At 41.4% G+C, this 26,022-nt stretch overlaps 1 protein-coding gene across 5 annotated transcripts in view; it reads left to right on the forward strand.

Annotated features, from left to right (window-relative positions):
• Positions 1–26,022, forward strand: part of BNC2 (basonuclin 2) — a 397,521-nt gene that overhangs the window by 285,851 nt on the left and 85,648 nt on the right. For all 5 annotated transcript variants that reach the window (XR_004646171.1, XM_034774057.1, XM_034774060.1 and 2 more), the window contains one exon: positions 98–333. Coding sequence is in view for 4 of the 5 variants with exons in the window: in XM_034774057.1 (XP_034629948.1) it covers positions 98–333 (236 nt within the window). In the remaining variant the exon portion in view is untranslated. The remainder of the gene's footprint in view (positions 1–97; positions 334–26,022) is intronic.

Below are 26,022 nucleotides of genomic sequence, written 5' to 3' on the forward strand. Positions count from 1 at the left end.
CTTTGACAGAATATTTGATATGCTTTAATAATCTTACTTTTATTTTCCTCTTTTCCCATCTCTGTGTCTACTCTTACCCAACCTATATCTGTTACAGCTTTGGACAAGCTTAGCACTCAGCATCTGTACCACCCTACCCAAGTGGAGATTGTGCAGTCCAACGTAGTGTTTGACATCAGCAGCCTGATGCTCTATGGTACCCAGGCTGTGCCTGTGAGACTGAAGATACTGCTGGACCGACTCTTCAGTGTATTGAAGCAGGAAGAGGTGCTGCACATCCTGCATGGCTTAGGCTGGACGCTTCGGGACTACGTGCGGGGCTACATCCTTCAGGTAAGAAGAGGTTTAAAGCATGTAGTAAAAATTGTTTGGCTGACCATTATTTTGTATGTTGAAGTTACTAACAGTTGTGCACCCAACATGCCTTTTACTAAAAGTCTGTCCTTTTAACTGTGGATCTTTAGGGTAAATAACTGTGAGATGTATTTGACATGTTGTACCTTGACTGTGGTACAGTATATAAAACTTGCTAGTTTACTTAAGTTACAGATTCCTATCCACAGTATTCCCTTTTACTTCCCTACACTTAGTGTAGGAAATACCTTGAATACTGCAAATACTGAGGTTACTTAGCTGCAAGCCTTATTTAGATACTAAGGCAACTGGCATGTTTTCAGGGGCTACCACTCAACTTCTATAATCTGAAGTCCAGTGCAGTTGCTCTTTCCTTCCTTCACTCATTTATTTTTGAGGGAGGACAACTATCCTATAGTATATTAAAAAGCCATATTCCTGATATAAATTCATGGTTAAAAGCTAACCTTTGAGTTTTTACATGTACTCTTACAGGTTTATAAACCCATTCCTTTTGTAAAATTGTAACAGCTTGATTTAGTCACAAAAAATGGCATTTCCTTTAATCTTCACCCAGTCACCTGCATTAAAACATGGCACCCGTTAGCTTCCAAGACGATTTATTATGCTAACTGTTCAAAAGGGGATTTTAGATCTCGTGTCCTATACCGCATGGTGCTGAGTGCCCTACATTGCTACGGGCTTCCATGGGAGTTGAGTGCGCTCAGCACCTTACAGATTCAAGCCCATAATTTGGACATACCCAAATGAGCCAACCTTGATTTTGAAGATTACTATTATTGCATTTTTGTATTTATTTTATTAATTTATTTAGGCACAAATAACATACTTGGCATGGTACAGAACACAGAGGAGTCTTTGTCCCTGCCCAAAGGAACTTTCAATGCGTATTTCTTTTATTGCCTGTTTCATGCAACATCCTTTCTGTAGAGGAAGCTCATTAGCCTGCACATAATTACACAGTCCTTGATAGATCATGTTTTCAAAGAAATTATCTTAAAACTCCTTCTAAAAGATTGTCATCGTAAACAGTTCTGCATTGTAGAAAAAAAACAAAGAAAAAAAAAGGCAAATTTTTTAGATTATTTTAGCATTCTTTATGGATTTTTTTTAAAGCTAAATTTTACAGGTGTCTACAGGTAAAATATAATCTGCTATGATTGTAACCCAGTTTCAGAAATTAGAATTGATCTTTTCAGAAAACATGAATGCGGTGTGTCTTGTTACATGCTGTAGTTGCTAATAGGTGGCTTGTATTATTGACAGAATATGGATATTTTTTAGTGATGCCCTGTATGCTTTGCATTACATTTTAAATTCCTGGATTCTGAAGGTTGTTGTTTAAAAAGGGTGAAAAAATCCTAGTATCCAGATGGTTCCAGATGACAAGCTTGCTTCCTATTTAGAGACAAACTGTTCGTTTTCAACCATATGATAAAATCAAGATAAATATAGGGTCGGAAACAACATTGCAAGCCTCGGATCCGATTCAGTAACCCTTGCAGGCAAGAAGAATCTCACTGAAATCAGTGAGACTGCTCATTTAAGTGTTGCAGAATCAGGCAATTATCTGTTGGAATCATCTGAAGATATGCAAGAATGGAATGTAATATAATTATATAGAGGATTATAAACAGTCACACTGTGCGTCTGAATGGTGTAAAACCCTATAATACACCATTAGGCTAGAGGTCAGTTTATCTGGCTAAAACTCAATCGTATTGTAGCCCTCAAGGCATCAATTTTACCATTATTGCACTCAACAACAGTATATTGAATATTATGTCAGTTAAAGAGAATAATTATTGAGGCGAGTTAAGGGCGGCTGTTAAAGTCTTACCACATATTGACTTGGTTTGCAATTGGCTGTAGATTGTGTTACTGGGCAGATGAAGACGTACTGCAAGAGACTTAGTCAAGTCTGTCTATTCGTTTAGCTCTCTAATTTTGTTTGTATTAACGCTAGAAAACAAAGTATATGGGGGGAAAAGAGAGTTCATAAAACATGTTCAGTGAAACCTGAAGGAATGTGATCAGAATCTTTGCTACCTAACATTAGCATTTATGTTTTGGTTTTTAAATAAATACATTGCAAGTAACTTTTTCTTTAGTGGAGGAGGCTGGTGTAAGGTAGATTCTGTATGGGAAAATGTGGTACCCTAGCCACCGGCACTTTGAGTTTCAATAGTGAATATTATAGTGTGTAGGTTTTTCTGTGAGGGTCATCACTGTAGAACTTGAGCACTTCCCAGATATTACTCTGTTTTTCCATACAAAAAGCTGGGTATGGAAGTATTATTAGCCTCATGTTACTGATGGGGAGACAGAGGCCTAAAATTAATTGTCAGAATTCACACATGGAGTCTGTGGCAGAATGGGGAACTGAACCCAGATCTCCTGAGCGCCAGTCCAGTGCTGTGGCTACAAGGCCTTTCTTCCTTTTGCATGCAAATTCATTTCTGTTATAACCTAGTGTATTCACTTGCTCAGAATTTTCCCATATGTATGTACACAGCCAATGTGCTTGGATCTACATAGCAAAAACTTGTCATGTTTTCAGGAAGTTAGCTGATTTCAGCCACTCCCCTATCACATAGGGGAAACTAGGACCCAGGTGTTCTTCCCCTCCCCCTGCCTTGTGACCTTGCGGGAAATTTGCAGATAGTAACTAGTCAGAGACTTCCGTGGATAGGCGCAGCTGGGGAAGCTTCCAGGCACAAACATTCAGATATTCTGAGAACTTACAACAGTTTTGGCTGAACTGTCTCTGCCCTGTGATGATTGGCTGTTTGCTTCAACCTTCTCCCTCACAGTCTCTTCACCTCAGTTTTACTGCACACCTGCCCCTCTGAACCTCTTCTTCCCTGCCTTGTCCTCCCTCACCTCCCTTCCCATGCGGGTCCCTTCTCCCTTTACTTTTCTTTCCAAGTAGCTGATCCCTTCCTAACTAAATCCACCAAAAGAAGAAAAAAAAATCACAGGACTAACATGACATTGTTTGCTACCATCATCCTATCCTAGTCTAGGTCCGTAATGAAGGGGAATCTCAGCAGCAGTGGCCATTGCAGATCTCCATGCACCTAGTCCTGAATACAAATTCCATAGAGCTGGTTTCCATCCAATGTAGAAATTCTGATATTTCAACGTTTGTTTTTGTCCTGAATGAGGATAAAAAGTCAAAATACTGGAAACTTTCACGGAACAGTGAGTTGTGAAAAACTTTGATTCGGAAATGTTGAAATGCTTTGTTTAGATGTTTCCAGTCAACACCAAACATTTCAACATTCCTGAACTGAAATGTTTCAGTTCAGTTCAACAAATCAAAACAAAATATTTTGCTTGGCTTGATTTGACATTAGTCTGTGTTCCCCCAAGCTGCCGTGGAGTCTGGTGGAAGTTGTAGTTCAGGTGCCTCATGCCTCCATTTACCTCTATGGATTGGCTTCCTCACCTGAACAACAAGGTGCATCCCGTGGTGCACCTTGGTAAAATGATTCCCATAATGCACCACAGTGACTCAAAGATAGGGAAGACCATAGAGCACTGTGTGAGATGTAGTAACAGCTAGGGAGCCCGACTCAAAAAGGAGAATGGAAGCATGAGGCACCTGAACTAGAAAAACCTATGAGACATCATGGCAGCTCAGGCAAACACAGACTAATGTCAAACTGACCTGAAACTAAATGGATCCATTTGGTTCAAGAAACTAAAATGTTTTGGTTGTGTTAACCTGAGCTGATATGAACTGTAATGTTTTTATTGTCCCAATGGAAATTTTTAAAAAATGAGTACAATCAAAGCTTTCCCACAGATTGCCATCAATAAAATTTTCAGGGAAAATTCCCAACCACCCATATTCCAGAACAATTTACAGAGGAACAGGAGAGGCACACCTAACCCAGCCAGTGGTAAGCAAGTCAGACAGCAGGGCTGTGCTGGTGTATGTTTGTCTTCCACACAGGTGTGATTCCCTCTGGCTTTTGGCTGCTCAAAGATTTTGTCTTTAATAGTGAATTTAAAAAGTAACTTGGACGGGTAACATTTTTTGTGCTTATGGAATGACTTGTTGCATCATTCAGCCAAACCCTTAATGGACCATTATAATGATACAACACTGAGCACAATAGGCAACTCAGGGCTGGTAATGTGATAGTCTTTCACCAGGGTTAGAATCTAGGCAAGGTCGATAATGGGGGAAAGTCATTAACACCTGTAAGTTGTTCAATGGCCAGTGCACAGTGAATGGTGGTCTTTATCTAGTTCCCGGTGCACAGGTGTACACATCATAATTGACACTGGTTGACAATCTGGTAAGTAATCTCAGCAGAAGTAATGTGGGAGACTAAACTATTCTTTCATTCCTAGAGTGTGATCCCAGGGAAGGGAAACTGTCTGGGCTATATCCATTCTGTGGACAAAAAAAGGGCTTTAGTTTTTCCGGCTGTTAACCTGTTGTCTACCAAAAGAAATGAATTTGTTTTATTTATTCTACTATTCTGGTACTGAACTGTAGGTCTTCTCACTGAGAAAGTGCAATGTGAATCCATTTTTGTGTCAGTGAGTTCTTCTGTCATCCAATTTAAATATGCTGGTTCAGATTCTGGCACCCTTACTCTGGCTCAACTTCCATTGATTTCAATTGGGCCATAAAGAATTGCTTAATGTGAATAAGGGTTGTAGATTCTGATCCTTTACAAATAATGTTTTTATGTTGTTGTTCATAACAATTCAGTACTTTTAAAAGCCTTTCATGAGCAATTAATACTTGCAGCATCACAATACAGATGGGGAAGTTAAGGCACAGACATCGAGTTAGTGGCCAGGATTAGAGTCTAGGTATTTTTTATGCTTTCCTGCTCACATACCATCTGCAAAAATCCTACCATAGGCATTTAGTTAACAATTCCACTGCTGCTGCATGACCCAGAAAAGACTCCAGCTCAGTCTCCCATTTCTGTGATGGCTCTGCAGGGCTAACCAGACTACAAAGAGATAAACACTTGTTATAGTCACTGAAGTCAGCTGAATACACAGAGGGAGTCAAATAAGATCGTTGTTTTTCCGCAGACACTTTTCTGATGATAACTGCACACTAACTCAGTCAAGTTGGACATGCTCTATACTTCATGGTGTAGTGTTTTTTTAAACTCCGTTTTGAAATATATATTTTTTTAAATCTCTGAAGTGTACCCACATCCATATCAGAGTCAGCAGGGAAATGGATTGTTCTTTTGACCCATTTTTGCATCGAGAGTAGGTACAGGTGTTTGAGGAGAGACCAAAGAACTGTAATGTGTTTTTCTCCTTTTCTTTCCAGTCCCCTGCATAATCACTAGCCTGATGTGGCTATGGACATTATTTAACTATCCTTAGAAGTAAATATTGCTCGCAATCAGATTTGCCTATGGCAGCTTACAATAAAGCATTGGTAGTGAAGTTCAGGATAGAAAGCATTACCCTTCTTGAGCAGAGTGCATGTCTGCATCTCAGCTTTCCTGTCTATTACGATCTGTTAGAATAACATGGTGCCTAGCTAAGGATATTTGTACACTACAGTTCCTGCGGTGGCACAGCTACGATGCTGCAATTGTTTAGACCAGGCCTAAGATGCTCGTGTTTTTGCTATCAAGCGTAAGTGCAAGACATTCCTGGGTTTATGTAAGCAGTTTCCTGAAGAATCTCCACTCAACACATAAGCATCACTAGCAAAAAAAGAGCACTTTGGAGATATCAGTTGGGCTAAGGATATGTGTGGTAATGGTAACATACCTTCTTAAACTCAACACTATCCATTAATAACAATCATAAGTCATGTGAAATTGCAGTCCCAAGACAAGCATTTCATCACAACAAGATTCCATCTAATTGGATAATACCTACAACACATTGTTTATGATGATGAAAATAATTAAACCAAGAGGATTATTGAAATCTAATGGTGACATGGGTAACAAGCCAAAAATAGTTGTATCCATTTCAGTCAGAGAAAATTCTTCTGCTTTTCTTTCAGATAGATTGTAAGAAGATGCAACAAAATGACAGCTGGCAATTACCTACCATGAGTACAATGAAAATGTATTTCATGTATGTTGGGTCTCTCTGCATTTAACAAAGGGTTCTTTCTCCCATCTAAGTCTGGCTGTCTCTTTTTCTAAGTGTATTTAACATCAAACTATCTTTAATGAATACTTTGCAATTGTTTAGCAAATTCCATCTGAGGATCTCAGAGCAGCTTACAGGCATTCATTAATTTAGCCTTGCCACATCCCTGTGAGGTAGGTGAGCATTATCCCCTTGTTACAGATTGAAAAAATGAGGCATCAAGAAGCTTAATAGGCAGCAGATTAAAACAAACAAAAGGAAGTATTTCTTCACACAACGCACAGTCAACCTGTGGAACTCTTTGCCAGATGATGTGGTGAAGGCCAAAACTATAATAGAGTTCAAAAAAGAACTAGATAAATTCATGAAGGATAGGTCCATCAATTGCTATTAGCCAAAATGGGCAGGTATGGTGTCTAGTCTCTGTTTGCCAGAACCTAGGAATATGCAACAGGGGATGGGTCACTTGATGGTTACCTGGTCTGTTTATTCCCTCTGAAGCACTTGGCATTGGCCACTGTCGGAAGACAGGATACTGGGCTAGATGGACCTTTGGTTTGACCCAGTATGGCCGTTCTTATGTTATGTTCTTTTGTTCTTAAGTTAGGAGGCTTACCCAAGAAAGTCTGGTGCAGAATGTGGAATAGAACCCAGACTTCCACCTCCTAGCCCAGTCATTTCATCACCTTTCCATGTTCAGTTAATAATTGCCACTGATATTTAAATTATTTGAAGGTGGAAGGGAGTTACCTTTCATTTATGGCTTTATTAATTCTGCCTTTTTTCAGGTTTGCGCAGTATATTCTGCTCTGTATTTTCCTTCTCTTATTTGTTGTTTCATTATATTCACTTTTGCTCCTTTGCTCAAGTGTTCTCTCTGTTTAACTTCTCTCTGCCAAGACCCCCAAACCCTGGCAGTTTTCAGAGCATCTGTGTGAATGAAACATAAATTGACTACTGTACGTGCTGCTTATTTCTTGCTTTCAGTCCCTCTTTTTCTTCCTCTTGCTTTTCTCTTTCCAGTCCCACTTACTCCCTCTGTTGTCCTTTTCTCCCAACTCCCTTTCTCCTCCTCCATCCCTCCTTGAGCCTCATCCCTGTTCAACTTCCCTTCCTTCACCACTCCCTCCTCTTTATCACATTATGCCAGGCCAACTGACAGAAATTCTGGGCCCCAGGGCCGTCCCTGGGCGGAAATGATGAATCCATCACTTCTGGGACCACCCATGACGGCCTGCAGGGCCCCCGCCCAAAGCGTGGGGCCGGGCAATTTACATATGCCATTCACCTCCTGAGTTTTCCATTCCACCCACAGCACCTGCCTCTTAAAATCCATGGTTATGATCAGCTGGAAGAGTTTCTTCTTTTCCACGAGCCAGCTTAAAGTGACTCCCCTCATTTGCATGAAATAAAGGGCCACTACTGTGCTCCTTTCTCTTTTGTATTCATTTCAGCTGTTCTAAGCCAGCAGTGAATATCACCTACTCTCTCAGCTGAAAAGTTCAAATAAACTTTAAGGACTGAGAAGGGGCAGGAAAGCACAAAGATTCCGAGCCATCACACAGCTCTTGAGCCACAGGGAAGCAGTGTTGTGTAGGAGGACAGCAGTGTTGCTCTGACTCCAGTGTGCAATGCTTTCAAAATTTGTGTGTGTGTCTGCACTTACCTTCCTATCATGCTTCTTTTGGTACCTTCGACTCTGTAGCACCACTCTCAACTGTCCTGATGATATATATCTCCTCAATATATGTTTCACTCTATATGCATCCGAAGAAGTGGGCTGTAGTCCACGAAAGCTTATGCTCTAATAAATTTGTTAGTCTCTAAGGTGCCACAAGTACTCCTGTTCTTTTTGCGGATACAGACTGACACAGCTGCTACTCTGAAACCTGTCCTGATGATGTGACTTTTTAACTTTTATCACACCCATTCACGCTTATATGCTACCTGAACAGGATAAGAATGGGAGAGAGGCCAAGAGTTCATAGGCACTTCTGAATGTGTCACCAAGTCAGGTTGCATGACAGTAGAGGCATGGAAAACATGCAAAGACAATTTAGGTTTTCAGAATGTGTGAAGCGGGAAAATACTGTGTGCTGGTGCTCTGTGACTTGTCTCTTGCAATGAAGCAGAGGGCTGACTAATCCCAACTGATCAACAGTGGTGTATGTAATGCTCATATATAGTGGTTGCTAGGAAATAGTCAACCTTTGTGCAGTTGCCAACCAGTGGTATCTGAGAACAAGAAATAACTAGACTATCTCAGATACCTCAGGGTGGCAAAGGCAACCATTGCATGGCTGGCAAAAGCAAAAAGAGACTCTGTAGATGTATGTTTCTTTTACCAGAGAAGCAGTCCTGGTTGTTTACAATATTGGGGCAAGCGGAAGCAGTGGTACGGAGCACACAGTCATCCCACTGACTGACACATGGTTTCACACAGCTGGGCACAGAGCGTGGAAATGCCTGTTACTGAAGGTCTGTCAGGCATTCACCAGAACCATGTGTGCTTCTTTTTAAACTGAGCCGAAAAGCTCTTTAGCTGCCAAGAACTAAATTAATGGTTCTATTTCTTATGCAACAATTGATGAAATCACAAACACCTAAAACAGAGCGAAGAGGGGGGAGGCGCATTTTACTTCAGTCTCTTTGCTTCTTAAGGTGTGAGTGATGCCATCAAGTGAACTTGGGTCTTGGCAGGTAAGCAAAGGAGAAAACAATTTTCATCTTTCAGAAATTCCAATAACTCTTTGTGATCATAAACCTTAAATGATTGTTTTAAAATAAATAAAATGGGATAATCTGTGGGCATGTCCAGTGTTATCCTCATCTCCTGCGCCAGAGAATCACTCTTCTCACTGAACACGCTCATTTGAATCAGTCATCAGATCAGATTCTCCATGAAGTTCACTTGGCTACATTGAGGAGCTCTGACTCTTGCTGTATTTGGGGTCAAAAGGCAGGGGTTAATGCCAATGCCCAAGTTCCATGTGAGCAGTGCAAGGATCTTTTTTTTTTTTTTAACACCTTATATTAGTGAGAATAGCTGTGCAGTCTCTGCACCCAGAACCACAGAGATCAGCATTCTCTCCCTCCCCCCTTCCATCCCCCACCGTAGTACTAAGTTTAGTGCCTCTGCTCACTAAAGACCAGTATATCTGTCTCCTGATGACTTCTGGCTGAATTCAAATTGTGGTCTTGGAGGTGAAAGGGTCAGTGCATTACCCAGTCAGCCACATATCAACTGAGATTAGCTCAATTAGAGAGTACTTAGTATTTGGATCCTTCCAAACCATGCCAGTTAAATAGTTAGACTTTCCCCAATTTAGACACCTACTGCCCTTATCTTGAAATTTGGGGGTAGTTTTGATTGCCTATGTATCAGAGCTGGCTTCAGGCAGTATGAAACCTAGGACCACAGAGACTTAAGAGTCAGGAAAGCCCTCAGAGACTCAAACTTGTCATCTATCTAGCATCAGTTGATTTAATGCTTTTCTTGAAGTCTAAGGGATCTCAGGGGGACTTTTTCCCCTTGCAGCACTGATCTTTCAATGAGGTACTAGTGCTTGTCCTAAGCAATAACAAAGAATAACAGTGAAGTGTGAATGACTCTTATTAGAAGGGGTAAATGTCATTAACACTTATTGTTGCCTTCTAGGCAGTAAGAGTACAATGCCAAGCACAGAGAGCGCAACAAAAAAACCTACCTTAACACTGTACATTCTGAATCTATAAGGTTAAACCCTTATATTTTAATTAAGGAATTTAGTTTTATTTCCATTTAAGAAATCTCTCCTGTGTGTTGGTTGACATTTATGTAGAAATGGGAAGGAGCATGTCCTTGTGTCTTGAACACTTGACTTGGATTCAGGAAACCTGAATTCTTCTGCTGGCTCTGTTTTTTTAACTCGTTGCATGACTCTTCTGGGTGTCAGTTTCCCTCATGTACAAAATGATCCTAATTAATATTTGGGTGTTGTAAGACTAAATTAGTTAATGTTTGTAAAGTGCTTTTGAGATCCTCAGATGAAAGGGGGTATGTAATTACTAATGGCTGGTCTATACTAGAAAATTAAATCTATCCAGTTATGTCACTCAAGGGTATGAAAAATCCACAATTCCTGTGCAACACTGTTAAGCCAACCTAAATCCCAGACTAGACAGCTCTAGGTCAATGGAAGAATTCAACCTAGTTGCCACCTCTTGAGAAGATGGATTTACTACAGCAATGGGAGTACCCCTTCCGTCTCGGTGGTACATGTCTACATGGAAGCACTGCAGTTGTGCCGCTGTAGTATTTTAAGTGTAGACATAGCCTATGTGCCGCTGTAGTATTTTAAGTGTAGACATAGCCTATGTAGTAGTATTGCTAAGTAAAATTCTGAACGTCACCACTGTCTGGAATAGGATTTGTCAGTAATTAATTTTTAACATAATCTTTTTGGCAAACTTGAGAGCAAAAAGATTGTATCATCTTTTAATTTTGGGACATTGTGGATGATTTTTGCCTTATTATAATAGACAAAAAATTGTGTATTTGTGTCTGCGTATATACAGTCTTGAACTCCAGACCCCGTGAACTTAATGACAGAATTCCCATTAACTTAAGTGGGGCCAGGATTTCACCCTTGGAGTCTTACAATGCCTCCTACAAGAAGGGTGTGGAAGTCAGTGTTATTCATTGACATTCATCCTGCAGAGCCAAGAAATCTCTTGCAGGAGTAGTTGGAATTTTAAGGCTGCAGGACTGTATTATGTCTACATAACATATATGATGGTGTGATCTGCTAAACAGGAATTTGATATGGCAGTATTGAGTATCGCCAACCCCAAACATTCAAAAATCATAAACCAGAATCCCAAAATTGTGAGATTGTTTAATCATGAGATTAAAAAAAATGGATTTTTGGTTCTATTTGCCTGTTTGTATTTGAGCATTAGGGTTCACGTTTTTAAGCTTTTCTCCACAACCATTAGGCTTGCTTTCTTTCTTTCTTTCTTTCTTTCTTTCTTCAAAAGAACTTCAGGAACAGTGGTTTAAGAACACCACCTATTATCATGCAGAAGTCATCCTGAATCACTAATCAATTATGCAGGACATCCCAAACAGGTTTTTATATCCCACACACACTCCTATGTATGTCGCTTCTTTTATAGAAAAACTTTTTAAAGCTTTAGCAAGTGTGACAGACCGAGACCAGTGGGGTACAGGAGTCTGGTAGAGGGCAAATATACTGGTCACTGGATGAGTAGTTTTCTGTTCCCTGAGTGACCAGAGCAGGGGCTGCACTAGAGTAATCAGGAACCTGCTAGAACTAGTTAAGGCAGGCAGGCTAATTAGGACACCTGGAGCCAATTAAGAAGAAGCTGCTAGAATCAATTAAAGCAGGCTAATCAGGGCACCTGGGTTTTAAAAAAAGGAGCTCAGTGCAGTTTGTGGTGTGAGTGTGAGGAGCTGGGAGCAAGAGGCGCAAGGAGCTGAGAGGGTGAGGGTGTGCTGCTGCTGGAGGACTGAGGAGCACAAGCGTTATCAGACACCAGGAGGAAGGTCCTGTGGTAAGAATAAGGAAGGTGTTTGGAGAAGGCCATGGGGAAGTAGCCCAGGGAGTTGTAACTGTCATGCAGCTGTTACAGGAGGCACTATAGACAGCTGCAGTCCACAGGGCCCTGGGCTGGAACCTGGAGTAGAGGGCGGGCCCGGGTTCCCCCCAAACCTCCCAATTGACCTGGACTGTGGGTTCTTCCAGAGGGGAAGGTCTCTGGGCTGTTCCCTAACCCACATGGTGAATCTCTGAGGCAAGAAAATCCACCAATAAGTGCAGGACCCACCAAGATAGAGGAGGAACTTTGTCACACAAGTGTTAAATAATTATACTGATACTATTTTTCATTCCTTGCAACTGTAAAGCCAGCTTCCTCCTTGTCACGAGTCTACCCAGAAAGAGAGAGAAATGATCACTAACAACATTTTAGAAAACTCTAAAAATAGCTTTTCTGGGTACATCATCACATTTTTTAAGGGCCGGTATCTTGGGACATTCCAGAACTAGAAGAAGCAAGTGCTGCATGTCCCACTGGAAAACTTGAACTCTCTTCCTCTTTCATTGGTATAAAGTTCCCATTTTTTAGACGCAAAGGGTTGTTAGATAATGGATGTTACCACTGTCAGTGGTCCAGACCTGCCTGTCAGTCATCCTATGCCTCAGACCAAGATAATTTTTGCTTTTGTTTTTGAGGTGTGGGAGCAGAGGTGGAGGGGGGGAGGAGCAGGAAGGAAAAATGTCTATGGCAGATTGTTTTGAAAATAAGTAAGTATTATTTTGACTGTTTGAGACTTCTCAGAGATATGGAAAGTTCGAAGCTGGAAGATGGATTAGCACAGGTGAGGTGATCAATGGCACATGATGAATGTCATTTAGATATCACCAGCTCATTGTGATGGGTTCCCCGGGGTTCCACCTGGAACTGGGATACCACTGAGCTCCCTGACCCATCAGCCTGGGCTCCCACTCACTCTGTAATGCTGTGACAAGCTGCAGACATGCTTCCAGTATCTCACTTTCACCAGCACAGGGACACATTCAGCTCTAGTAACATGCAGACAGGCTTTCTGACCGGCCCCTGCATGGGAAGGCTATACAGCTAAGGCACTTACCAGCTTCTCAGGCGCACATCTTCTCTGGAGGGTAAACCCAAAATTATACCGTCTTGCATTGCACCGAGAACTATACAGCTTAAGCTCATAAAATTCACCCTCTCCCTCAATGTGGAGAGAGAGATGCAACAGCTTTCTGCCCCAAGTTATGATTTTCACACACTGGTTTTAGAGAAAACAAAAACAAGTTTATTAACTGCAAAAGATAGATTTTAAGTGATTATAAGGGACAGCAAACGGATCAAAACAGGTTACCTAGGAAATAAACAAAAATGCAATCTAAGCTTAATATACTAAAGAGATTGGATATGAGTAGCAAGTTCTCACCCTAATTGTTGATTTAGGCAGTTTGCAGAGATCCTGGAGGGGCCAGCTGTGCTTGCTTGCAGCTTAAAAACCCCAAGTGTTCTTTTTGCAGGCTAGGAATCCCTCTAGCCTGGATCCAGCCCTTCCCTCCCCCCATCCCCCTTCAGTCCTTATTCCTCAGGTATTTTCAAGAGCCTTCTTTGGGCGGGGAGTCAGTGAAGAACCACAATGAAGTAATTCCCCTGCCTTAATAGCTTTTGCATATGGCGGGAACCCTTTGTGTCCAAGCTTGGTTCCCATGCCTGGTCAGTGGAAAAACACTGGTATTCCAAGATTAAGTCCAGTACCAAGTAATTTGATCACATGCCTGTGTAGGGACACAGCAGACATGACTTGTAGGCTGTTTGTAGCATCCTCAGGAAGGCTCCCTGGTGGGAGATTATCTTATTCTAAGACCTATTGTTCTCCCTAATGGCCCTTCCCAGCCAGATTTCATTCTGCCTAGTGGGCATTCCCCAGGTGTAAACACGTTTGTAATAGATACATAAACAATATTCCTAATATCAGATACCAAAATGATACATGCATACAAATAGAATAATCATATTCAGTGAATCATAACCTTTTCAATTATCTATTACATAACCTATCTTGCATAAAATATATCATAGTTATGCCATAATCTCATCATATAATAATATTACTATAAAATATGGGGTGTGATGCCACACACATATTTGGTCTTGCGTGTAATATTACAACGGGGAAAGTAATTTACACCTATTGAGGTGGGGGGGGACTAGTTGGAACACACTGGCCTCATTTCAGCAAGGTGCTTAAGACCTTCCCTAATTTTAACTTTAAATCAGTGGGAATTGTGGCCATAGCCTCTCTGCAACCAACAGAAATTCTCCCTCCCAGTGCTTCCTCTCAGACGGAAGAGCTCGATGCCCCTTACATGAGGATTGTCATTTATGACCTGGATGTCACCACCGCCTATTTGGTCTTGTGTGTAATGCTAGCATGGGAGCACATACACATGAAAAGTGCCAGCTTGACAATTCTGGAGGCCAGTGTTCTACCCATGTACAGAACGGGTATTGTATTGGCAATGGCAGTTCAAGCTTCCTTATGTCACCTCCCAACCATCCCTCTAGAGGAAGCATTTCTAAGAGAGTGTATCTGTCTATTTATGAATTTAATATATATTACAGAAGACTTGTGTCAGACGCTAGTTGCATTTTGTATGTTTTGGGTTGATCTGCTGACTGTGTCCTCTTAATTGATTTTTATTTGTTGATTTTATTACTACACTCATATTAATGTATAAACAGTGAGAGGAGGTTGTTTTGGGGTTGTCTGTAAGTTTGAAGGGTATTTAGATAGCTAGGAGAAAATGGGCATACCTGTGGAAGGGTTAGCTCTAACTGAAGAAGGCCACAAGAAACAATGTAGGGCTCACATGGTCACTGTCCCCAGATGTGCAACTGTGTAATGTAAATCATTTGGGTTCCATGGTTTAATTGAGGCACTGAGTTTAAAAAGTTTTAACTTATAGTGTGCTTGTTCTGTTGACACACAGAAGTCTGCAGTATCAAAAATATCAATGGAAATGTAGTACGTTAACAGGCAACTACTCACTTTACCAGTTTAAAGACTTGTTGGCGGGACTAGGGTGAAAATATCAACACAGTAGAAAACTTCAGTCTTCTGGGTTTAAAAATGTTTCTGATCATTTAAATGTCAAGCTAGTTCGAGGTTCCTTAGATGTCTGGGAGATTTGAAATGAATAGACATCTCATACACTTGCAGATTTATATATTTTCCCCAGCAAATAACTTTGGTAGCATTAGTGTTAATTGTTCAAGTGTATTTTCTTTACAATAGTGCAAATGCTAAAAAAGAAAGAAAGTCATAAACGAAGACATTATTCACACACAGCACAATAGTCGGATCCAAGCATTAGCCCACCATTGGCGGCCACACAACTACACTAATATCTCACTAACACGCTCACTTTCACTTCAACAATGCTGTTATCCACAGTGCACACAAGAAAGAAATGAAAATCACACTGCCATGCAAAACCTTAGTTCCTGTTGTATTGTACAGAAGTACACATTTCTTATTGACTCCGCTCCATTTCTCATTGTCAGAACCTAAGCCCCAATTCAGCAAGGTACATAAGCACATGCACGTGAGTAGTACTATTGACTTCAGCAAGTTGCTACTCATACCTTTAAGGTTAGGCACATGCCTAAGCACTCTTCCGTATTGGGGCCATCATGAAGGTCTGTTACCTCAGTCACTTCCCTTTGCAGCTGGGATCACTAAACTCAGCCACTTTCCTGGAAAGGCTGCCATTTATTTAAAATGTAAAGCTTTGAATGGGTACAAATTACAGGTCACTACAATAGTGTGTGTGAGGAGTTTTTTGATTGAAAATGACAAGGTTCCTAGCAAGTTTCCTTTGTTTTTAACTCTTTCTTCTCCTGTAGATTCCCCTATGGCACTTCCCTGATGTTTATTTGCTCTAGAGAAGTCGAGCAAAAAAACCTGGGATTTGTGGGTGGGTAGCAAATTCTGCAGTCTGAGCCTCTTGAATGGGCAAATCCTGTCCTACATCTCCTGTCAGTGATGGAGAGCCCATTGTGCATGAGGGCAGGAGAGCCCAAATTAGGGTGTCCAGAGCCCCTGTGTGCCAAGTTGCTGCACTCCTTATGTGCTCACCATGAACAGGGAGTAAGTGGAACGGGAAAAAAAGGGCAAAGCCACCTCACAAGTCCCCTGCCTGTTCCTTTCCCCATTCCCTTGGGGCGGTCGTATAGGAGCCACTGCACCCCTGAGGAGACAGTAGTGGCCATGGAGTAAACTTTGCAAGATGATTCTGTTCCTTCCTGGACCTTGCAGGCCTCCCTAATCTAAAGCATAGACCTACTGCTCAGGCTATTCAGGGAGCTAAGAATTTGCCTAAAGTGCTAAGCTGATTTAAAGGTATGAACAAGCTACTAACATGAGTTTCTGTTCTCTTCAAAATGAGACTGGACATAATTTACTTAATACGCTCTGTGAAAAAAAGGAAAGGGGTTTTGGAAAAGCAGTTTAAGAGCTACATTGATACATGAGAGATTGAGCTAATGTGAAGAATACAGTACAGCTAAAGAATCAGATGCAAGGAATGGAGGAGTTTTAAAATGTTATGTTTCCATCAAACTTTGGCATGTTTAAAAACCAGCCTTCCTTCCTAGTATCCTGGCCTTTTATTTCTATTGGCAGCTTGTAGTTTGTGTCACTCAAAAATTTATAATGAATCCATAAAAAATAAATAGTATTGCATTTTGTTTGGGGAAAACAGGAGATCTGCACTTTGACAGATTCACTTAGATGGGCTGACAACATAACTGCGTTTTGGTGTGCATGGCTTTAAAAAAAATGTTGGACATATTTTGTGTATAGCCCTTTGAGAATTAATTCTGACCAGATTACACTGTAAATAATGTTAACAGTCATAAAATAAACACAGCCGTGGTTTGTACCATATGTTTTGTAATTATTTTGTGGCTTCTTTTTTGTTTGTTTTTACTAATAGGGAGCCTAGTGATAGTTCTGTGAAGTTGTGTTTATGTATTGCCGAGGGGGGGCGGCGGGAGGGAGTAAATTAAACTTGTACTTTTAAAAAACTTGACTTCACACACGAGTGTGTCTGGGCAAATTTGGGTATTAAAACAAAAAAAGGCTCCAAATATGTAGTCACTAACATTACAAACACAGTATAATGTTTGTGTGGGACAGATTTTGGTATCTAATTTAATAGCACCTTAGTCCGTGAGCAGTCCCATTTGAAGTCCGTCCATTCCCCATTTGCCCCTGCCCCTACTTACTTGGGCTGCTTAAATGCACCTGTATTTAACAAACAGAGAGAGAGAGAACAAGCATTTGGTCAAGAATATTTTTGGAATGCAAATGTCTAAATGTTCTGCATTATTGTTGCCCCTTTATTTCGAGAGAGGCAGGGGAAAATGGCGGTTATTTTGATATAGAATAGATCTGATAGCATAAATAGAAGGTGAACTGTTGCTCTCATCATGTTACTTTTCTTTCCTTATCATGAAGGGCAGGTTGTCCATCCCACCAGAAGCTGCCACTATTAACGTTTGATAAGATTTTTGCTACTTGTTCTGTCCTATTGCCCATTTGCACGTACATGTTATGCAGCCCCTTTTTCTGTTGCCTTTGCTTCATCCTGTCTCATCCGCGAGTAAAGTCTTTTCCCGGTTGCCTTGTGGACTATAATATGTCTTCAGCTATCAGTTAAATTAGGTTTCTCAATTCATTCATTCTGTTTTCCTCTGATTTAGCAGAAAGCTTGGATTTTTCTGGCTGATGCAGCCAAAGGAAGAAGGCATGCAGTACATTTGTGTGGCTTCTAGTTTTGTGTTCTAAAATGGCAACACAATGTGTAAATTTCTTCTGCACACTGGACTTATTCCATGCAGTAATGGTACCAACCAACAACACACGGAAAAAAGCATATAGCAGTGGGAAAAAAGGAGTGGGAGAAACCATCAAGTGGCCACCAAAACCATGGAGAAATTGGGGAAGGAGCAATGCAAATTTTAGTCATCTTTTTTTTTTTTTTAAACGAATTTAAACTGGGATTTTTCAAAGGAGTCTGTGTGTGTTTTCTGCCCAAATCCCATTGACATTCAATGGGGAGTTGGGTGCCTAAGTATCGTAGGTACTTTTGGAAGCTTACGTTGTGTGAAAGAAAAAGGTTTCACAAAACATCATATTTAATGGAAACGTTTTAATGCAAAGTTTAAAACAAAAGAATGAAAACAGATTGGTTTAAATTGAAGCATTCTCTTGAAGTGTTTGCAATCCAGATATTGTAGAATTGTTCTACTATGTGATAGCCAGGATGAAACTGACAAGGAAATTTATTTTAAATTTCTGAAGCACAAAAAGTAAGTCAAGAATATATATATGGTGAATAGTACAATAAGTACAGATTTTAAAAATTATTTCAGTTTCAATAATCTCCGGTTACTTGTAAAACCTCAGCTACCAAAATTGGGCCCAATCTTGCAAACACTTAAGGAAGTGAGTATCTTTACCATCTTTTTATGTGTTAGGGGACTGAGCTTTTAGTTTTCTAGTCTTGGTTAGTTTTGCCTGCCAGGATCATAGGAGTTAGAGATGGAAAATATTCTTGTACTGGTAGGTTATCTCGTCCAGAGGTTCCCAGCCTGTGCTTTTTGGACCACTGGTGATCTACGGAGCACTTGCTGTCTGTGGAGAGTGTGTTGATCTCATGGCACCTGGTCCTCTTCCCTGCTCCTAGATGCTGAATTGCATTAAAAGACAACTAAAATATATTGAATATTTTCCTACTATTATTTTTTACATATAAGCAATTACTCTAAATTGCTACAGGGATGCTGTGTGACTGGAAATGGGAGGGGAGGTAGTTCAAAAACCAATCTCTCTATCAACATAATGAGCTCCACGTTATCAAAAATTTCAGAAACCCCGATGTAGTCTATCTTTCTGTCAGTGTAGAATTGTTCTCTGGGTTGTGTGTGCTGAAATCATGGTGGAGCGGGCAGTACATAGACCTGGAGAAATAGATTTGATAGAGTTTTTCCAGGCTGCTTTTAAATATACCTAGTAGAAGAGTGTCTGTAATTCCCTTGGGAGGCTATTTAGGTAACTAATATAGTGTAGGCATTGTTAGAAAATTATATAATAGGTTTAATAATGTAGCTCTCAAATTTGGGAGAGGGAGAAAAGAAGTGCAGAAATTATCTCAACAATACAAATTAATTATTCCTCCTATCAAAAGAAAACTTCTCTGAAAACATCTCCCCCCTCCATTATTCTTGTCGGTGAAGGACAGATTCAGCATCTGTTCTCCTGCGAAAGCCCTCAGGAAAAATTAAAAATCTGTTCTTGCAAATTCATCATTATTATTAAGAACCATAATTCACCTCGTGGTTATCTCAGTCCTTCTTCAGCTCTCATCTGAGCTCCATGATGACACTACCTTCTTGAGCGAGGCATCGTTCCAGCCTCATCTCATCTCTCCCACCTTAATTTGTAGTGATGCGCTGCAGTTTGGTGACAGGCAGTTGTTCGTGCTTGAATAACCCGAGATTTGAATTCTACAGTTTGTGGCATCCATGTAATGCTTAGCAGTAGGTACAGCTGTTAACTATTCGCTTATAAATAATCTTTTTTCCCCTCTCAACCTGTCTCCCAGGTAGTGTACCTGTCACCATTAATAACTCATCGCCAGCTCCCCTGTGATTTGGGCCATCACTTGTCATTCACAGTGGAGCAGTGCTCTGGCCTGCTATTGAAGCTCACACAAGCTCCTTCAGCTATTCACTCATCCCAGCAGCTGTATTGTTTCAAGTTTCTGACTTACGGGAAATTACGTTGATGGCTTTCACAGCCAGACACCTGACTCATCCCCTCACACAACTAATTTCACACAAAGTTTTGCCTGGGCTTTTAAGAAATGTCACGTTGTCCTCTCAGGGCAGTAAATTTGAGATAAATTGTTCAAAGCTCATCCATGTCCTAACTGGCAATGCACCAGGGGCCCATTTTATATAATAATTACGCGCACATATGTTTAGCTAATAGCATACTGTATATCACGTTGTTTGTATTGTGGTAGCACCTAGAAGCCCTAGTCATTGACCAGGACTCCATTGTGCTTGCTCCATTGTAAAAAAACACAACAAAAAGTCACTTGAGCACACACATGCTTTTGTTACCAGCCTTCTATTAAACATTTTTTTTACTCTGTATGATTGGATAGTGTCACTTAACTTTTATGAGGAGCCCAGATTGGGGCATTTATTATTGTTGCCTAATCCTTGGTTTCTATAAAAATCTGTTATAAGAGGTGGACTAGGGTGGGGAAATCAAGACACAAATCTCATGAACAAAGACAATGCTTTGAAAATGCACCCTAACGTGAAGTGATGTGAGGGTAGCAGCTACATTTGTTGATTTGATTTCCTGCTTTAAGATAGTTTTCCTCTTTACGTATCCCATTAACAGACATGGGTGCATAGCAGAGTGATGACTTTGAACCACTTTATTCAATTTAGCAGCTCTGATACTCAAATTGGGTTGAATCTAGAGCTGATCAAAAATTTTCCAGTGGAGTATCTTCCCATTAGAAAATGCTGTTTTGTGACAATCAAAACTTTCTGCAGGAATGTGTCAAATTTGATGAAATTTCATTTAGGAAAAAATTAGGGGTGGGGAGAAGGTGTTTCAAAAAGATCAAAACAATCTTACTAGAATTCTTTCCAAAATAATCTTTAATTTTGAAACTTGAGCTTATAATTATAGTAAGATATAAAATAAAAATGTCAAAATCTGAACAAAATGTTTCAATTTTTATCAAAATAAAATGTTTCCATTGACCTGAAATGAATTTTTTTCAAACATTGTGTTTCAACATTAATATTGAAATTTGTTGTTTTTTCATTCCAATTTGGAATAAAAACAGATATTGAAATGTTGGAATTTCCCATGGAACAGAAATTCCAACTTTGACCAGTTCTGTTTGATTCCCTTGAAAGAGGTTTGAAGGCTGTCCTGGCTCTGCAGTGAAAGCCCCATGTTTGTGACCTTTCTCAGGTTCTAACCCCATCCCCAGGCTAACACAAGTTGGTGACAATGAGATAAAGTATTTGGTCTTTCATAGTAATGTGCACACATCGTGCTGTTCGTTAGCATGTGATAATGCTATCCATCTCAGAGAAGATGTGGGAGGAAAGGGTCTGTGCTGACCGTCACTTTGAATGATGCTGGTGAATAAAAGACAACCCCTTAAGGAAGAAATTGGCAATATCTCATCACCACAAATGTGGAATCACCACACATTCACAGTATACTCCAGGCAACAGTGCAACCCATCATTTTCTGAAGGGAATGCTTCCTTGTGCAGTAGAATGGCAAGGCTCTTTTGTGAAAATAATATAGCACACTTGTGGAGGGGCTTTTCATCTAGATCTCAAAGAACTTTCCAAAAGTGGGTACTAATTATTCCCTTTTTAGGGTTGGAGAAGCTGTAACACTAGGAGGAGAAGTAACTTGCCCAAGGTAACACTTTAACGAGCAGAGCCAGGAATAGAACTTGCGGCCCTTAACTCTGGGACCTGTGTGCAATCTAGTAGATCTGAAATGCGCTAAGCTCATCAGGCCAGGCACTCAGCTGATATAAATGGGTGTAATTCAGTTGAAGTCAATGAGTGAAATTTATCCCCAAGCAGAGGGCCAACATAAGCATTATGCACCACTTCAATACCATCTAAGATCTGTTTTGAGGACATAAGTGGTGCATGGCCCTTTGCACAGGGGTGGACCTCTCTTGGGCTTCATTAAACTGGACGGTTCCATTCCTCCTCTTCCTGATGGGGTGGATATTTGGAAGCCCTACTTTTCATTGAAATAAAAGCTTCTTACTAACAATTAATTATTAAGTGTTCCAGGGCTTTATTATATATTTATATGTTCTCAAGAGCTCTTCTCTCTCCCTCTCTCTCTCACTATTATAATGTCATTTTGATTGCAGTTCACTCGCTTCACTTCTCTCTGTCAGTTCATGGCCCTCTCACCCAAACAAGATGACACACTCATTGCAAAAGGGATGCCAGCAGCCCACCAAGGTTGTAGAAACACAAATAAATAAAATGGTGTTTTGTTTGCTTTTTGTGTAAAAGCAAACTCTATGATGATTATAGATCAGATTTTTTTTTTCTTTTCACACACTGTCCTTCTGTGAACATGTTTTCATTTGTATGCCCGGGGTCACTTTAGACACAGAATGCCTCTGTGTTTATGACTCCAACTGTTTTCCACAGCAAGAATATGATTTGACCCCAAATTTATTTTCTGTTTATTTTCTTTCTTCTCTCTCTCTTCTCTCCCCGTGCCCCTGCATCTATGCATGTGAATAGTAATCCTCATTAAGGAATGTCCAAAACACAGACATTCTCTCCCTTTTCCCCCTTCCAGTGGTCACTTTCAACAGCCACTTGAGTAGCACAAATCAGATGTGAAAAAAGATTCTCAGATACTGCGTGTGCTTTGTTGGAAGTGCTTTATTTCTCCCTCTGCGGTTCAGCAAACTAACTTTTTGCTGGACACAGTGGGGTTAAAAGAGAGTTAGCGGTTTGGTCTTTTGGCATTTTCCAGCTGCTCCTCAGGAGAATATAAAGTGCCTGTGGAGCAGGTCCAAACCAGTGGATGTTTAAGGGAAGAAAAAAAAGTTAGCTGAAGAGCAACATTCTTGTGTGACTTAGTTACCTTCTGTCGTGTTAAAAAAAGATTGTTGTGCTTTACAGTTTTAAACACCAAAAAAAAAAAAAAAAAAAAAAAAAAAAGTAAAAAACACCAAATGACCTCCAGGCCTGTTGGCTCTTGAAACTCAGTTTATCAAGTCTCCTCCGCCTTTTTCCCTGTAAAAATCCAGAGTGAAGTGTGAAAAGCATCAGAAAGTCTCATTTGTGCCAGTGCAGCCTTTTAGTCGCTTGCCAGCACCTTCATCTCTTCATATGTTTCTAGCTAAGGTCTAACATGGAACAAAAACCCGACAGCAATAGAGACCAGATGCCGGTATTTCTTCTCTGTCACTTGGCTGCTGAGCAGATGGAATTTATATCAATCGGGCATGCTAGGAGGAAGAGGCCGTGGCAGCCAACATGTGGAACTGGGGCTGAGTGACATTTTTGCTAATGTTTTGTCCTTGTAGAACATTATGCTTCCTCTTTGCTTATGAGCTGTGGTTTTCCTGACTCAGACGAGGTTCCAAGCCCAGCTGGAATGGCTGTCCCCCCACCCTCCCCCCCTTTCAAGGGAGTGCTGGGAGCTATGGAGGAGTAGTGGGGCCCCGCACAATGGAGCTCTTTATTAAAATACCTGACATCTGCATGCAATGCACCCAAATCATCTTAGCTGAACATAGGAATTCACTGGGCATTACCAGTCACTTTTTGTCTGTTTTTGTATGCTTGTTTGATTTATATAATGAATGAGTGCCTCTGGCAAAGGAGTACTTTGAGCATATTATAGGACAGGAGCAATTTTCCAAGAGGTATTGTCATAGATGGTCTCAGAATAAGAGTATTAAAAGCAAAAAAAAAAAAAAAAGAAAACAGGTTTTTATTTCTGTCTTCAGTCACCCTTTTAAAAAAAAATAAAAGCAGCAAAATATTGAGAAAACTTCATAAAGCATAAACTACAGCAGTCTCCATGTCATGCGGCCATTCTGTAAACAGAGATCTAATACTGCAGAAGCCTTAGATTTCATGTAGTTAGTGGAGTTTTGAAAGTTGATATCAAGATTGCCTGTGCACGAAAAAAAATAGTAGATTCAGATTAAATTTGCCAAAATAAGCAAAAAAAAACCCAAATTCATTAGATTTAGTTCTTTTCAAAGTAAAAGTGGGGGAGCTGTAGTGATTTCTGCTGAAGCAATATAACACGCACAGAGACATACTTGAACATTTTAGTGGCCAAAGCTGTGAAAATACTACCGGGTCAATACAATCAGGGCCAATTCAGCTGCTCTGACGAGAGTAGCCGTGTGACTACTTCAGTGAATAAGAACTCCTCCGCATGAGAAAGGAGCCGCAGAATCAGATCCTCAGTTTCTGCCCTCACTGCGGCTGAGAGGTGTGATTCCTAGTGTGGGTAGACAGACTTGCACTAGCTCCATAGGAGTGTGGACATCTGCAGCTTGGGCTAGTCACCTGAGTCCAAGCCTCCTGACCCCGCTGGGCCCGAGCTTGTGCAGTGAGCCCGTGCTGTGATGTCCCCAATGCTATGTTTGGCATGCTAGGGTGAGTTAGTGAAAGCCTGGGAATCGCGCCTCCCAGTTGTATTGTCGACATATCCTGAATGTCAGAGCACTGCAGCTGTATCTGAGTTAAACTATGTATAATCACAGGTGTGAATTGTTTTACTAAACCTACTTTTTTTTTTTAATGTACTTAATAGTACGTTGAGGGATTTTGTTGCTTTTTTAAGAAGGGGTGGATGCAGGGCCGGCTCCAGGCACCAGCGCAGCAAGCCGTTGGCAAGCTGCCAACGGAAAGGGGCAGCACGTCCAGCTCTTCGGCGGCAATTCAGTGGCGGGTTCCTCAGTCCTTCTTGGAGGGAAGGACCTGCCGCCAAATTGCCGCCGAAGAATGAAGGCCCGCCAATCGTGGCTTTTTATTTTTATTTTTTTGCTGCTTGGGGTGGCAAAAACGTTGGAGCCAGCCCTGGGTGGATGGGATTATTTTTTGGATCCCGTGGATCTCTGATAAACTCTGTTTCCCTCCGTTGACTCATTGCCCTCACCCTAAAGTCTCCATCAGGCCTGTTTTCCTTCTTCTGAGAACGCCTTTGTAGCTCATCCTGATTCATCTGGAGAGGTCACTAGCAAGTTGATGTGAGATGTTACTTCCTGTGTCAGGTTGTGAGTGAGCTGCCTGGGCATTGTGCCTTGCTGGCCTGGGAGTGAAGGACTTGTGTGCATTCTTAAACTTGGGTCTCCCAAGTGGTATTGAGGGTTGCCAACTTTCTACTCGCACAAAACCGAACACCCTTGCCCCACCCACTGCCCCACCCCTTCTCTGAGGTCCCGCCCTCTCACCCTTCACCCTTCCCCTCCTCCCCCCTCCCCATTGCTCACTCTCCCCACCCTCACTCATTTTCACCAGGCTGGTTCAGGGGGTTGGGATGCGGGAGGGGGTGAGGGGGTGAGCGCTCCGGCTGGGGATGTGGGCTAAGGGGCGGGGGCAGGGATGAGGGCTCTGGGGTGCAGGAGGGTGCTATGGGCTGGGATTGAGGGGTTTGGAGGGCAAGAGGAGGATCAGGGTAGGAAATTGGGGTGCAGGAGGGGGTCAGGGGTGCAGGCTTCGGGCGGAGCTTACCTCAAGCAGCTCCCAGAAGCAGTGACATAACCCCCTCTGACTCCTATGCAGAGGCGTGGCCAGGTGGCTCTGCATACTGCCCCGTCTGCAGACACCATTCCTGTATTTCCCATTAGCTGTGGTTCCTGGCCAATGGGAGCTGCGGAGCTGGCACTTGGGGCGGGGGAAGCATACAGAGTCCCCTGGCTGCCCCTACGCATAGGAGCCGGAGGGGAGACATGCCGCTGCTTCCAGGAGCCGCACGGAGCCACGGCAGGCAGGGAGCCTGCCTTAGCCCCACTGCGCCAACGACTGGACTTTTATTGGCCTGGTCAGCGGTGCTGACTAGAGCCTCCAGGTTACCTTTTTGACCAGGTGTTCTGGTCGAAAACTGGACACCTGGTAACCCTAAGTGGCATAGAGAATTTTGCTTCCTATTAAACTTCTGGCAAGGCCAGGAACTTTACATATGTTGGTTTTTAATGTACTCAGCCATTCTAGTTTTGTAGAGAGTCATGTCCTATTAAGGCATTAAGTAATTCAGTCTAGGTAACCTAAAGTATGACATAGGTAAATGTAAATTATATAGCAACGTAATGTTATAAAAACTTAACAATACCACATTTATTATCACAACACTAAAGCCATACATAAATGGTA

Source organism: Trachemys scripta, chromosome 6 (genome assembly GCF_013100865.1).
Source record: "Trachemys scripta elegans isolate TJP31775 chromosome 6, CAS_Tse_1.0, whole genome shotgun sequence".
Classification (NCBI taxonomy): Eukaryota; Metazoa; Chordata; order Testudines; family Emydidae; genus Trachemys; species Trachemys scripta.